This window comes from Carcharodon carcharias, chromosome 7 (assembly GCF_017639515.1).
Source record: "Carcharodon carcharias isolate sCarCar2 chromosome 7, sCarCar2.pri, whole genome shotgun sequence".
Taxonomy (NCBI): domain Eukaryota; kingdom Metazoa; phylum Chordata; class Chondrichthyes; order Lamniformes; family Lamnidae; genus Carcharodon; species Carcharodon carcharias.
Window position 1 is genome coordinate 128,135,279 of NC_054473.1, and position 16,328 is coordinate 128,151,606.

Below are 16,328 nucleotides of genomic sequence, written 5' to 3' on the forward strand. Positions count from 1 at the left end.
GAATTGGGTGTTGTATTCCTTATACTCCTGTTGTGACCTGTGAACGTGTTAAAAGTTAAGCCCATCCTCTTGATCTCGCATTAAGGGGAGAATTTTCTCCCTGTCGGGGGGGTTGTGCAGGGAACCTCATCCAGCCTGTGCACGAGGTTCCATGAAAAATGCGAGGGCCGCCTGGGCCCTTTGCCTGCCCGCTAACCTTAAGGTTGGATGGGCAGCTCAGCTAATTGCTTTATTGGCTTTTTAAATGGCCTTAATGTCATTTTACGCCTCGGCGAGCAGGCCCCGCCCCCACTCACTGAGCCGAAGATTCTGCCCTAAGTGTTTACCAGGCAACACAGATGAAGGGAGAAAGCGAAACAGAGGGCTGGATTTTACGCTGCCCTGTAGATGGGTTTGAAGACAGTGGTGGCCTCCCATTGCATATTTGCCTGCCTTCGACCTGTCTGAAATTTTACTGGGGGCTGGGGAGGTGTAGGGAGACTCATCCAGCCTTTAGGCCTATTGAGGCCCTTCAGTTGCCCTGCCGGCATTTTACCTGTGGCAAGTCAAGCCCACACCGAGCGGGAAGCCGAGCAGTTTCAGCTGCATGGGCTGGTGTTGGGTAAGGGTGGACCTCTTTTGTGGGACCCTGGGCCCATTGGAGGCACTCCCCCTACCTGGTGTTAATCACCCACCTTTAACCCTCACCCTCCCCCCCACCCACCGGCCTCTTGAACCTGGCCCCCCCACCCCCAAATCTCCCTCGATGAGACCTCTGATGCACACTTACCTAGGCTCCTCAGTGTTGTTTGACTGCCTGTAGTCCCATCACTGGCCACCACTCCTGGTTGGTGCTGCTGGACTACATAATCTAGGGGGAATTCCTCCTCGGATAGAGGCAGAAGTCTCGCCTTAAAGAATTAACATTGCTGCCAATGATAAATTGCTGCAGGGCAGCCTTCGGGATTGTGGGCGGGCACCCCCCACCAACAAACGCGCCCCCACCCCCCAACCCCCATTCTCCCCAGACTTTTTAGCCGGGTGGGATGAGGACCACAATGCTGCTTAATATCCAGCCAAGAAGGTAGATATAAGTTCTGATGTATCCATATACACAAGATAGCATGGTCTACCCTTGTTAGATGCAAGATTTGAAAGCTGAATGAGTTGTACAACTCGTGATATGCATCTCCCCAAGCTGTTCCTATTGATCTGTATTCATCTTTTTAAAAGACATGGGGTTAGAAATTGGATTATCCCAATTTTCGGGCATGAGGGTCACGATTCGCCCCCTGCCCTTGCCCATTCAGGTTGAGGTGGGTGGAATGCAAATTTGGTGCACCCACCTCACCAGCATGGTCGTAGTGTCTGGCTGAGCAGATTCTGTGCTGCTGACATCTTATCACTGCTGATTGCCTCTGCCTCCATACTCAGCAGGGGTGTGGGTGCAGCAACATTGTTCATACACCCATGTGGTGCAACCAGTCTGCTCTTCTTAAAGGTAGGCTGCCCTTCTTAAAGGGAAGTTGCACTGAAGAATATTGCTGCAATTTAAATAATGGCAAAGTTGAACATCACGGCAGAGAAAGGGTTCCAGGGTGACCGATGCTGCGCTGGAGGTATTAGTGGGGGTTGGTGGGCAGGAAGGGAGATGCTATAAATTGGCAGGAGGCCAGGAGGCCTTCAATAATCCTCCCTCTAGGGTTGAAAAATTGCCTGATTTCCAGATTGTAGGTGGCTGATTGTAGGTGGCTGGTGTGCATCTAGACCAGCTTTCTGGTTCATACATAAAATCAATGAAACTATGTCAGAATATATTTAGAATCCATCTATCCCCCATCCTGCCCCAGAATATCCAATGGCACAAATTGGCTCAGGAGTGAGTGGAGACGTAAAATGGCTGATCACCAGGAAGCCAACAATAAAACATCTTGCTAATTTATTTTGAAAAAATATGACAGCCCAGTCTTTCCTTCTGTAATTTTTACTAACAGAAGAGTTGAGTAGGGCCAAATTGTATTTGTATTGTGGTACACTATAAATAAACTCACACTAAGTCAGGAGAGCTGCACTAAGAAATAATGTTAAGTATCAAAAGAAATCGAAAGATGCTAATACATCCAAGGAATACTCACTCTCAGTGAACATTAGTTTATCATACCTTGATTCATTTGAGCATGAATTAAAAGCACACTTCTTGTATTCCTAATGATCTCCTGACTGATCTGGTTCACAGGAGAACTGCCATTTGGAAGCATGTCAGCATACGGAACATCCAAAGCAGCGCTGGAGTTTTTTTTAGACATTTTGCGTCAAGAGATGAAGGCCTGGGGAGTACAAATATCTATCATCCAACCTGGTGCCACCAAAACAGGTAACATGCTTTGTGTTTAATTAGAACAATGTATGCAGCTAACAACATTAAATTGCATTCATAAAGCATCCAGGACATAATAAATACAGTATCTCAAAGTATTTCACATAGGAGTAAATGGGCACTGAGTGGTTTGTAAAGAATCTTAAGAGAGATCACCAAAAGCACATTCATGATGAAGAGATTTTTTAAAGATAATCAGATGAAGAGGCTTGGGGAGGTGGTTGCAGCCATGTGGCTAAGATGATTGCAGGCTCTCCGCCATGTGAAGGAGGACTGAAGCTTGGTATCATAGGGCTGGTAAAGGTGAAACCATAAAGGAATTTATAAATGAAGATGTGCATTTTGAATTCAGTATACTGGTGGAGGGAGAGTCAGTGGCATTCAGGTAAAACACGGGCAAACAGAGCATAGGGGTGGCCAGGGTGCAGGTGGTGGATGAGTTGGAGTTTGTGATGGAGCTTGAAAGACCTTTTGAGCGAGATTTTGAAGAAGCGTGATTCAGAGATAAGAGGATGGAGTTTTGGCTGGAGCCAAATAAAATGCTTTAATTTTCCTAATATTTAATTGGAGAAATTTCGTCCAATTAAATATTGAGAAAACTGAAGCCATTGCCTTTGGCTCCAGCTCCAATCTCTGTTCCCTAGCTACCGAGTCTATCCCTCTCCCTGACAACTGTCTGAACTAAACCAAACTGTTTGTAACCTTGTTGTCATATTTGACCAAGAGCTGAGCTTCTGACCATATATCCATGCCATCATTAAGACCTTATTTCCACCTCCATAACATCACCCACCTTACCCTCTGACTTAACTCATCTGCCATTAAAACCCTCTTCCTTGCCTTTGTTACCTCTAGACTTGATCATTCCGATGCATTCCAGGCTGGTCTCTCACATTGTAACCTCTGTAAACATGAGGCATCCAAAACTTGGCTGATGATGTCCTTTCTTATACCAAGTCCCATTCACTATCATCCCTGAGCTCACTGACCTACATTGGCTTCCAGTCAAGTAATGACTTGATTTTAAAATTCTCATCCTTGTTTTCCGATCCCTCTATACCCTTGCCCCTCCTATCTCTGTAGTCCATTCCAGCTCCACAGCCATTGAGATATCTGCACTCATCTAATTCTGACATGTTGAACATCTCTGATTTTAATTCCCCATGATTGGTGACAGGCCTTCACTTGCCTAAGCCCTAGGCTCTGCACTTCCTCCCTACATCTCTTTGGCTATCTACCTCTCTTAGATGCTGTTTAAAACTTAGATCTTTGACCAAGCTTTTGGCCATCTGTACTAACATCGTCTCATGTAGCTTGGTGTCTAATTTAGCTTTATAAAACTCATGTGAAACTCCTTGGAGATGCTTTATTACATTGTAGGTGCTAAATAAGTATATAAGTTGTTGTTGGAGAAAGTTCTGACTCATCCATGACTTGAAATCGGGTACGTAGTTTAGCAACATGGAGGTGGGGTGATGGAGTTGTGGGTGATTGTGGAGAACTAGAGATTGATATTGTCAGCATTTATACGGGGCAGAATTTTTCTGTCGGTGAGCTGGGGATGGGACCCGCTCGCCGACGTGAAAGTGACGCGGGATCCCGCCCCATTTAAATATTCTGGAAAGCGGGTGGACAGCGAAATCAGCTGCCGGCCCACCAACCTGCCATTGACAGGGTAGTTAAACCAGTTAAAGGCCCTGCCCGTCCAACCTTCAGGTTGGTGGGCAGGCCAGGAGCACCAGCGGGCTTCTGAAAAACCATGAAACCTCATCCACCAGCGGGATGAGGTTTTATGTCTATTTTTAAAATGTTTAATAAAATTTCTATGATATTTATTAACATGTCCCATCTCGTGTGACATTGTCACATGAGGGGGACATGTTAATAATTTTTTTATTTTTCTATTTTTGAAGTTTACAAACCTTTCACCGATTTCCTGAGACAGCACTTGGGGAATCCCTCCCCCGCCACATAGGAAGCACATAGTGCTTCCCATTGGGTGGCCCGCCCACTTAAAATGGCGGCGGGGTCCATTTTGGCGGCAGCAATCAGCTGCCCGCCCGCTGCTGAGCTGGTGGGGCCCGCCCATCCATCAAGGACAAAATTCTGCTCATGGATATTGACCCTGTACCTAAATACAACATGCAAAAGAGGAAAAAGAGAGGCCAGACCAAAACTTTAGATACTGTGGATATGAAGGTACAGAAACAGCTACTGCCGGAACATAATAGCTACACTGGGACAAGTAGGAATGAAGCCAAGTGGGAATAACCCCACAACAGTGGAAAATGGAGAAGTGGCAGTTGATAATGGAGTTATCAGCAATGTTGAACGTTGAAAAGAAGCGAAGTAAGCCACAATTATAGAGAATGTCATTGAGATTTTGACCAGAGTGTTCTTGTTGGTGTGTGCAGGGAACAAGCTGGATTGAAAGGTTTTGAAAATGAATTTTAGGATGGGTGGCATGAAATGGATAGAATCTGCTCAAAGACCTTCAAGACGATGTGGCTGGTCAAGGGTAGATTGTTCAAGGGAGTGATAATGGGCAGTTTGAAGGAGACATTGAATGATGCCTGTGCAAAGTGAGCCATTGATGGTGGTGAGCATTGGGCAAGAAGGAGTAGTTGGGCAAGAAGTGATCAACCATCTATCTAAAATAACAAATAATATTTTATATATATAAATGGATCAAAAAAACTTTAAAAATCAAAGGGAATTTAGCTCAGTGTAATAAAGCACCAATAAAAATAGGCCATATTGTTTAGGTTTGCTTAGGCTACAAATACTACCCCCAGCTTTGTTCAATACTTCATTGAATTTGTTCTTTAGATGTTGTATACAAGGAAAACCCCAGTGACTCAACTGTTAACTGACAAAGGACAAAGTAAAGAATGTAAATCTTTTCTTCACATTTTGTGTTTCAGGTCAAATTGGGAATATCGAATTCTGGAAGCAACAACATGAAAAGCTGATGGATGGCCTCTCTCCAGAGCTTCTACATGACTACGGAGAAGATTACTTTGCTGAAATACAGCAAAGGATGATGAGAATTGGTCCACTTTTCCGACAGCATGTAGGCCCAGTAATCGACACAATTGTCACTGCTTTGTTAGTGCAAAACCCAAAGCCTAGATACACCACTGAGTTTGTGATCGATGTGCTAAAAACCCTTTACTACTTTCTGCCTTCTTTGGTCAGTGATACTATTCTTAATCAGGTTTTTATTGCACACAAACTCGTACCAAAAGGTGTAAAAAAAGGGTAATGTCGGCCAATATGATTCCTAATAGAACTTGTGGCCTGCATATTGTATGTAATGCTTTCAAGTTGTTAAATTTGTATTTTGTCATTTTACCGGTGACATTCAGTAAGTTAGTTCGATGTTACGCTGAATATTAATGTAAAATGCAAGTAACTTTGTACCAAATGAAAGTGGAAAATAAATTGATATGTGCTAGCAGTGAACAGTGATGCTTCATAAAAAGCAATTTGAGGACAATGGTACTGATTCTGTGTGTGATGAAAAGGATAAGGTAATCTGGTAGCACATGTTCCTCATTGCTGTTTCTGGGGAATCCTTCACTCTTGGAGCAAAAAAACACAATGAAGCGGAGACCCATTATCTCAGGTCTCTGTTCACACTGGGCTAGGATGATCTAGGAACTCCTGAGGTTGTGGCATTGGGCTTGGGTCGGAAGCAGACACATGATAATGGTTTTGAGGTGGAACAGGGTCTTTGCAGCCTTCCACCTCATTTTTTCATCAACTAATTTTCGGGCGCCACAGTAAATGGATGCTGAAAGATAGTGGGGTTTGAACTGGGTCTTTAGGGTAACCCAAAGATGCAAGTGGATAAATAAATCTGTTCTGGCAAGATACTTTGGATCTTGCAGTGCACTCTAGCTGGCAGGTGTCCTAGGGCACTTGGTTTCCAGTCACAGCCTGTCAGCTTGATACAAAGGAGTCTTGGTCCTCAAACCAGATTGGGTCTCCCTCTGGGACTACCAGGCAGCTGGAATTCTGCTGGCTAACTCCCCTGATACTGCTGTGGGGGAAAATCAACCCCATAACTGCTGCAAAACTATTAGGACGAGGCCAGAAAGTCTAAACCACAGATTCACATTTCATTATGCTCGTGGGTGTATTTTGTGTGGGATTTAGCATGAAAATTAACTTTCATTTCTCTTTTGACTTTCCTCAGTATTGATTGTCCTGCACCGTGAGTCTTGACCTTTTCATCTTGGTTTCCCACTAAAAATAAACAGTAATATATATTAGTTCCTTTGTATTAATCTTGCTTTATTCCATGAAATTTTGCTTGCTTGAAAACAAAGCTTTGAGAACACACCACCTTCAATACTTCCAGGCTTATGTGTGATTAGAATTAATTTTGTTGCATTATGAAACATGCTTTATCGGGTGGTGGTGGGGGGGGGGGTGGGGGGGGGTGGGCGGGGGCGGGGCGGGGGTGCGGTGTGGGAAGTCGAAGTCTAACTACAAACGTTTATAAAAATCTTCCAGGCTCTTTGTGAACTGTTCTTTTACAAGTTATTGTTGCAAACATTAGTTTGATGGCTAATAAAAATTATGGAGTCTAGACCTGGAAAGTCCTGGCAGCATAAACATTTTTTGGCTAAACAGAGACTCCAGTGCTCCAGTAATTTGTCATACAAGGATCAGCAGGAGCAGGAAAAAACTGCCTGCGATTACAGATGGCACATATGGTCTGCTGTACTATATTTAACAGGCTCAGGTACTTGCTAATAGCAGTGGACATGTGCCTGAGGAGGCTTAGCAGTGAGATGATGACAGAGATGTGTCCTTCTGAAGGCCTCCACACAACATCAATACAGCATTGCCTGTAGCCATAAAGTCAATCTTGCCCTTCAGTTCTAATCTTTGTGTTTTCTCTACCACCACAAGGGGAGAAATAGAAGCCAGTTTGGTGCCTACAGCTGTACCAGAGAAGGGAATGACATGTTAGCCAAGAGAACCAATAATATCCTTGCTTTCAGCAACTGGCCAACTCCAGCAATTTTGAAGAACTGCTGCCTTTTCCAGGACCAGCGGGCTTTCCATTCATGTTTGGGTTCTAGGCACAGGTTTCCATCCTCCAATGATCTAAATATTTTATAAATAAATCGCAGCATGGGTAGAGTATGCAACCAACACAGAATCAAGCAGGTCAATGTCTGATACTCTGGAAGATCTCACTATGCTTTCATTTTAAGGCTTTCTGCACCTCCCTTTATTGTGAAAGGTGGAAGACTGGTGCTAAGGAGGCACAAACCTCCTTGTCAACTATGAACAGAAGTGGGAAAACAGGTGCAATAAAGCTACAACCAGAGTTACCAAACATACCATTAGTATCTTGAAACAGCACTTCACATGATTAAACCAATTAGGGACTGTATGGATAATCTCCCCAGGATTTCCAGAATACTTTGTTTGCCTGTACAAACCATGTCGCAGCAGAAGATGTAAATGACAGTGGAAAATAGTAGTGGTATCAGCAGTGTCAGAAGGAACACCAGCGTGGCAGCTAATAAAACCCTTCCAGGTGTGATGACCTTTGACCTGGAAGCAGTACAGTAAGGAAAATATGTAATTTCTTTAAAATCTCTGGAATTTGTAATTGTTTTTAAAAATGTTTGAAACAGACTTTTAAGAGTTTGCATCAATAATAAAGGGACTGACTGTAATTTTCTTGGATAATATGAAATGCTGATCCATGTGGCTGGCAGACACAAAGAGAAGGTAGACAGAGACAGAAAGAAGAACACTGAGAATTCTTGTTGGGGGAAGAAGCAAGTCAGCCTTAGGAAGAAGTTAGTTTATCTGTTTGGCAGAAAAAGAGGAGGTAATGTACAAGCTGGCTAAAAAGATTTAAAACCTGGGAAGTTGTGTGAATTAGGTGTAATGACATTTAAATGCAAACCTAAGCTTTATTGGATCGGAGGATTCTTTTGGCATGAACACATGTAAGAATGTGCAAGGAACACCTCGGTTGAAGACTGGGGGTGCAAAGTGCATCCTGTTGCATAATGAACATGTTAACTTTTGAAAGTACTTTAAGACAGTGTAAAGTAGAAGTAATTATACTTGGTACATTTCATGAGTGAAAGGTTTTTCTACCTTGGCTGTCCTGGTGAGAACACTAAAGCTCCTCTGGCATTGCTTATTAGCACACTATATGGTGAAGCATTTAAGATACCCTAGGTTTCTATATAAGATTAATATTTGGCTTAACCTCATATGATTAAGATTTTTGCTTTCTTTTTACTTATAAATGCCTGTGGACTTCTACTGCAGTTAGAAATAATGAAATGATTAAAGTTGTTCAATCTCAAGCTACTTCAGAATTTAATGTGCCAGGGTGACTGTGTTATTTAGCTTCATCTGAAAGTGCAGGATGTGTGATTCATGCTTAGTGATGACTTTTTGTCAATACGGTAGGCCAAAGATAGTGATCGGAAGCCAAAATGATAAACGAGTTGGCACCTGGTGTTTTGTGGAAACTTCCTCATTCTACGGATCTTGTTCACAGTAACTGTTATCAGAATCATCTAGGATGGTGTGGGTGACAAGTGATCTATAAAGATCATGAACTTTCCTTCACAACTTCTAGGATCAGGATTGAAAAGATTGGTGCAGTAATGCCTCTACCCAGAGGAAAAAAGGGGTAAATGCGTTTATTTCCTGATATGTCTACTGCTTAGAAACAAACGCGTGGATGCACACAATAAATAGATTGCGTTCTAAACATATTTGGTGTCAAATACTTGTATTTATTTGTTGCCTTCAGCTCTGATTCTCCATTTTCTGCTGTTGCTACTCTTGAGGATCCTGTGATGCTTCGTGCCCAAGGGGACTCACTTCCTGTACTTTACTTCCTTCACAAGAATTTCAATGGATATGTCTAATTAAAGGACTGTACCCTGGCCCACTGCATTCCTTACAGACATTGGTCAGGATTTTCCTGATTTCCTGGTGCTATCACTGATAGAAGCTTGGCGAATGGGCTTCCTACCTGCCTGTGCGAATATGCGTTAACCACAGCAAATTTTACGGGGTCAAGTCTATTGCCATATTTTCAATGGGTTCCTGTGGTATTGTCACCAACAATTTGGAGCTTACCACTTGGGAGTTTGGTGCAGAGGGAGGGTGCGATATAGCCACTACTTCAGGAATCTGATGCCTTTAGCTGAAAGGGCCAGCTAGCCTCCCAGAATGTGTACTGCTAATTCCAATAAGTATGTGGAAATCTGCCGCTATGCAAATTTAATGTCAGTTTTTTGCTGCTGTTCATTAAGTTTTCTAAATTTTGTAGGGTGACCTATATGGAAGTGAGGTATAGGACATATTTTCCACATTCAAGGAATAAAATTTATTTTTATATTCATCATTAAAATTTAAGTAGTTGCAATAGAGTGTAGCATTTAGACCCCAGAATCTTGCTTTAGTTTATTAATTGTTACCTCCCTTGATAATACATTCTGCTGGTTTAGCAGAGAACTGAATGTTCTTTGGCCTTCTTAACTTGGCTTCATTACAGGCACTGAATCCTTAACCTGCTCTATTTGTGATCCCAGGACATGCCAAGTCATTTTTAAATGTTTAACTGTTGCACATGACTGTCTCTGGTAAGGAGCTTTGTTGTTAAAATCCTGGTATTTGCTGTCAGTGGGCTGAAACTGCTGAACCAGAAGCATTTGTTTTGGCATCGACAGGGACCTCAATGAGTCTCATTGATAAGGGATGCCTGTTATGCTTCAAAGTGCAGGTTAGTGCCTTGTGAAAATCAGTCACAGTCATTTTCAATATGGCTCACAGATACCTTGTAAACAATCCAGAAGTCTGCTGGCTGACCAGTGTTGCCCACCTTGTTCTGTATATTTGGATCCATTTTATATAGACTTACTGAAACTCTATGGGAAAATGTGGCTGCTTCTTACAATTTAGAGCTTGATTACCATACCTATAATGCTATTAATGTCTGAAGGTTATAGACGCCATTCTAGTAGATTGACTTGCTGCGAAGGGACACAGTATTTGATTTAATTTTATTGGCGTCACATTGAGGAAATAATAGAACCTGGCAGTCTGGGCAGCTTCTTGCTGCCAGAACCTGTAGCTCAGGCTCCAATAATCAACTGGAAAAACATTTTTCTAGTAAATAAACTGTATCAGGTGGCAACAACACTCTGCACTCCTTGTTGGCAGACCTTGGTACCTTGCTGTCTACAGTTCTATTGAGGGGAGATATTAGGCCATATGAGGTCCTTCCCCAAAGAGGGAAAGGGAAAACCATCAAGCAGTCGGCTGGTTTGTGGTTTGGTTTCCATTTTCAATAGTATTTGGATCTCTCTTCAGGTAACTTGCGGCCTAATCTGGATTGGGAAGATTTCCCACTACTTATGAATGACTTAGGTCCAACTCCGGTAGATTTCTTCAAAAGCTCTTTTATTTACATTATAGTACATTCTAAGCTTCCAGGTAAGTAAATCTGTATCAAGTGGACTATTCCATCTTTCTCCTTAGTCTCTTGCACATGATTGCTGATGTCATTGTTCATCATGAAACACATTACTATCATATTACCATAACTATTAACCCATTATTTTACATCTCCTCCATATATCTCAACTTATTTAATAACAATCAAACTATTTTCTTAAACTACTTACATTACATTTTCAAACTTCTGTAACCTTCCTGTACTGTTACAAATTTTATCCAACTCTTAGACCCCCCACCCACCCACTGCCCCACACCCCAAGTAACTGTCCTAAAGGGCTTCAATCTCCCACAGTGTTCTTGGCTCTCCAGGAGGACATTGTGGCCACACATTGTTGCTTGTCTTTTCCCTGGTAAACAAACACATTGGCGATAGCAGCTTTCCATGACTGCTGATGACTGGGCTGTGATATTTATGATGACTGAACTGTAAGGGTTGTGAAATCTTTTCAATGAAAAACTGACTCTTGAGGGAAAATCTCAAGACATGGACAATCGCACTATCTTGAACAAATTAGCACTCTCTCTGGAATCTTCAGCTCCCCCTTAGCATGCTGGAGAAAGGCCTGAGAAAATGAAGTACCTTCAACTTCCAAGAATTCCACAGCTGTATCATTCACTGCTGCATTGAAGACAATAAAAGCATTCAATATCTGAGATCAGGACAAATCTGGAAGAAGAATGACGGAAATCCTGTAGACATTGCAGGATATGAAGAAAATACAACTTTCCTATTACACCTAAGGTACTACTTTCACTTTCTTTACGTAATGGTAACATTGCTATACTTGCTTCAGTGTGAGACTGCTTTTCTGTAGGCAATGGGATAATGGTATCAGCATAAGAAGGTAAAACCATATCATTTTCAACAATGAAATGAATTTCTGGGACTGAATCTTGATGAAATTCCTATATAGGACTCTCCTGTATAATCCTATACAGAACTACAGAAGCTCTGTACTATTGGCCTATGCTTCTGTACTGAAGGATGACTTTAGTGGAAGGATGACTTGTTGATGAGATTGAAGTGTGGGCATCAACTTACTTTCACACAGACTAATAGGCTTTATCTTCTCTCTAGCAGTTTGATTCAACTTGGAATCAAGCATTTTGTTCTCCCTGGACAGCTCACTGTGGTCAGTCAACGATATACAATGCATCTCGGTGCTGGGTTCAGTGGGACAAATGTACAAATTCAGCTCTTCAACAGAAAACACAGCTGACTCCTCAAAAAAGACAGTAGAGGCTTCATGTGCTTTGGCAGTAAATTCAAAGAACATACCAATCTCTAGGATCTCATCTTCCAATGGATCACTCGTTGCTACAATGGCCTCTTTCTCATAACCTCTTCAGGAAAGAGCCAACTTAGGTCTAGCAGCTCCTCTAGTGGATGGTCACCGTCTTCCTCAGTGCCCTGTAATTCCACGGTTTCCAGCCTGTTAACGAAAGGAACTGAGATATCTACAATCTCCTCCTGGGGTCCAGTGAATGGCGCCTCTGTAATAAAGAATGATCCACTGCTTAAATGAATAAACCCCACCTGAATCGAAATTCATCATTTCATCATCCAACCTTGGAAATTCCTCCCCGAATGGAACCTGGCTGTCCTGCTGCATGACTTTGTATTTTTTTTCCAGAAGATTCAGTTGTATACACACTTTTCTACTCAGTAAAGATGTGCTTTGATTGTGCAAGATATAGAGGGTCTCGGTAATCACTTGCCCCTGTGGCTAAGGGTGTAAGTTATCTGACCTTTCACTAGAAGATCTGTACCACCTTGGCCTTGCAATTTAATTCTTGATGGCTGGATGTCAACTACTTTGAGCTATTCCAGATGGTCAGCCAATACAATAACATTGGCTGCAGTATCAAGTTCGAACTCAGTTTTAAAGCAATTGGATTTCCAGCATCTGCAGTTTTTTTGTTTTTATCAGTTTTAAAGCCTTTAACTTCTAAAGCAACTGTCCAAAATGTTTTTCTTGATCCTTTACTTCTCCTAGGAAATCCGTATTCTAATTACTTTCCTTATTCTCAGTTTCCTGGGTTGTCTACTTTTCATTGACATTCTGTTGCTTCCTTCCTTTAATTGTGTACCTAGAGATTTACACAACTGCTTGAAGTGTCCTGTCTTTCTGCATTGGAAACATTCTGTTGGGCCATCTTGTCTTCTGTGCTGCTTTTTAGCTCCACGGCGTGGGCACATTAAAATTGTTACTGCAGGGATTTCCTACCCTTTCCCTGGTTTTAGCGGGCTTTTGAGTGGGCAGGATGGTTTCAAAATCTATAAACGTTTCTCCTACCCCTGACTCAGGAAGACCCTGTCAGTAAATGGCCCCATTGCATACAGGAACAGATTAAACTGGTCCTTCAACTCTTTGGCACGTTACTTGATACTCCTGGGATTGCTTTCTCCACAACTTTCAACACTGGCCTCTCTGTGAGCCTTTGGGGTTTGCAAATGACTGCAGAAGGAGCAGTGACTGCTCGACTGGTGCTGACATTGCTACCAGTTCTCAGTGTGCCTCTCACCAGGGTAAGTCTTCTGCTTCTTCCTTTGAAGAAGTCTTCTTCTGATTTCTCCCAGTATTTCTCCCAGTGGGTGTTCTGTCGATGTCACCAAATTGTTGTTAGATTAGTGTCAACACCACCTGCTACCATGGTTTGTGGTTTGGATTCCACTCTGAATAGTATTTGGATCTCCCTTCAGGTAACTCATGGCCTGATCTGCATTGGGAAGGTTTCCCACTACTTATGAATGACTTGGAACTAACAATGTGTAGGTTTCTTCCGAAACTGCTTTATTTACACTATAGTACACTCTAAGCTTCTAGGTAAATACATCTCTCTCTAAAACAAACATTTCCATCTTTCTTCTTAGTCTTTAGCACATGACTGCTGATGTCACTATTACATCACTATGTCATTACCATAACTATGAATCCATTATTCTCCTCTCCAGTTCTTTATGTGCATCCTAACATCTATTTTTGAAGAATCATTGCAGAGGCTCACTCAGCAACTACTCCTGTAAGTCAGGAAATAGTTTCAACATGGGAGATAACATAAAGAGAGTGATTAATTTTTAAGATAACAATACAAATTAATGTAAATTTTCCCTTCAAGAATGAATCATTCACAAGTAAAAATTAAAATTTGCAAATTAAGTGCCATAATTAGATCAAGTTGAGACTCTAGTTACATCGTCGTCTTATCCATTCTAATTTTATTAGCACCACATCGTATGTTGCCAAATCCAAACCAAGAAAATTGTCCTGCGATATCCAATCTTGGTAAGCTTGGTTATCAAGCAGCCCAGAGACATTTACAATGTGTGTATGAGAACCCTCATTAATAAATCTTTCTAAATGTGTCTGGTTAGCTTCTGCCAAGTAATGTCTATTGTGTCGTCATGAAACAAGCTTCCTGCTCGTATGACTTGGATGGTATGTACAGTAACACTAACAGTAATATGTTGGATCCAAATGCATGTCTGGACTGAAAACTAGTGGAAAAGTGCTGTTGCTAGAATAGTGTTTTGAAACTATATTGGGTGTCCTGAACACAGTCCAGTCTCCAGTTAATTTGACAATTCATTTATGGGAGTTACAGAAAAAAAGTCATCTATACATTTATATACTTAACATTAATCCTTTATACTACACAGGTGACTACATTTTAATAGTAGTCCATTTGATTTACCAGCCTGCTTGCAGTAGCTCAGCATATCACCAGCCAGCTATCAGTCCTGATTTCCCTGACCATCCTTGTCTACATCATTCCATGCTCTCGATGCTTGTTCTTTATCTCCAGTGGCTGTTGCTAGAATGCTTTGCAAAGTCATGTTTAGACATAAACTTATTTCTACTTGAGAGGTTGGATCTGCTCCAGTCCCTCCTCGTGCTGGAACCTGTTTTGAGGTATCTGCTAATATCTGTTTTTTCCTGTGCTATATAAGAAATTGCACACATGAACAATCGTGATGAGATAAAAACAAAAAACTGCGGATGCTGGAAATCCAAAACAAAAACAGAATTACCTGGAAAAACTCAGCAGGTCTGGCAGCATCGGCGGAGAATAAAAGAGTTGACGTTTCGAGTCCTCATGACCCTTCAACAGAACTAGGTGAATCCAACGAAAGGAGTGAAATATAAGCTGGTTTAAGGTGTGTGTGTGTGTGTGTGTGTGTGTGTGTGTGTGTGTGTGTGTGTGGGGGTGGGGGGGGGTGTGGTGGGGGGGTGTTGGGGGAAGTGGAATGGGGTGGTGTGGTTGTAGGGACAAGCAAGCAGTGATAGAAGCAGATCATCAAAAGATGTCACAGACAAAAGAACAAAAGAACACATAGGTGTTAAAGTTGGTGATATTATTTAAACGAATGTGCTAATTAAGAATGGATGGTAGGGCACTCAAGGTATAGCTCTAGTGGGGGTGGGAGGAGCATAAAAGATTTAAAAATATTTAAAAATAATAGAAATAGGTGGGAACAGAAAAATCTTTATAATTTATTGGAAAAAACAAAAGGAAGGGGGAAGAAACAGAAAGGGGGTGGGGATGGAGGAGGGAGTTCAAGACCTAAAGTTGTTGAATTCAATATTCAGTCCGGAAGGCTGTAAAGTGCCTAATCGGAAGATGAGGTGCTGTTCCTCCATTTTGCGTTGGGCTTCACTGGAACAATGCAGCAAGCCAAGGACAGACATGTGGGCAAGAGAGCAGGGTGGAGTGTTAAAATGGCAAGCGACAGGGAGGTTTGGGTCATTCTTGCGGACAGACCGCAGGTGTTCTGCAAAGCGGTCGCCCAGTTTACGTTTGGTCTCTCCAATGTAGAGGAGACCACATTGGGAGCAACGAATACAGTAGACTAAGTTAGGGGAAATGGAAGTGAAATGCTGCTTCACTTGAAAGGAGTGTTGGGTCCTTGGACAGTGAGGAGAGAGGAATTGAAGTGGCAGATGTTACATCTTTTGCTTGGGCATGGGGAGGTGCCATAGGTGGGGGTTGAGGAGTAGGGGGTGATGGAGGAGTGGACCAGGGTGTCCCAGAGGGAACGATCCCTACGGAATGCTGCCAGCGGGGGTGAAGGGAAGATGTGTTTGGTGGTGGCATCATGCTGGAGTTGGCGGAAATGGCGAAGGATGATCCTTTGAATGTGGAGGCTGGTGGGGTGATAAGTGAGGACAAGGGGGACCCTATCATGTTTCTGGGAGGGAGGAGAAGGCGTGAGGGCGGATGCGCGGGAGATGGGCCCTGTCAACGACCGTGGGTGGAAAACCTCGATTAAGGAAGAAGGAGGACATGTCAGAGGAACTGTTTTTGAAGGTAGTATCATCGGAACTGATGCGACGGAGGCGAAGGAACTGAGAGAATGGGATGGAGTCCTTACAGGAAGCGGGGTGTGAGGAGCTGTAGTCGAGGTAGCTGTGGGAGTCGGTAGGCTTGTAATGGATATTGGTGGACAGTC

General features: G+C 42.6%; 1 protein-coding gene across 2 annotated transcripts in view; it reads left to right on the top strand.

Moving 5' to 3' along the window:
- The window catches only part of LOC121280331 (17-beta-hydroxysteroid dehydrogenase type 2-like), an 80,987-nt gene extending 74,354 nt beyond the window's left edge, over nt 1–6,633 (top strand). For both annotated transcript variants that reach the window (XM_041192215.1, XM_041192216.1), the window contains 2 exons: nt 2,216–2,353; nt 5,281–6,633. In XM_041192215.1, the coding sequence (XP_041048149.1) occupies nt 2,216–2,353; nt 5,281–5,621 (479 nt within the window). In that variant the 3' untranslated portion in view covers nt 5,622–6,633. The remainder of the gene's footprint in view (nt 1–2,215; nt 2,354–5,280) is intronic.
- Nucleotides 6,634–16,328: the final 9,695 nt, after the last annotated feature.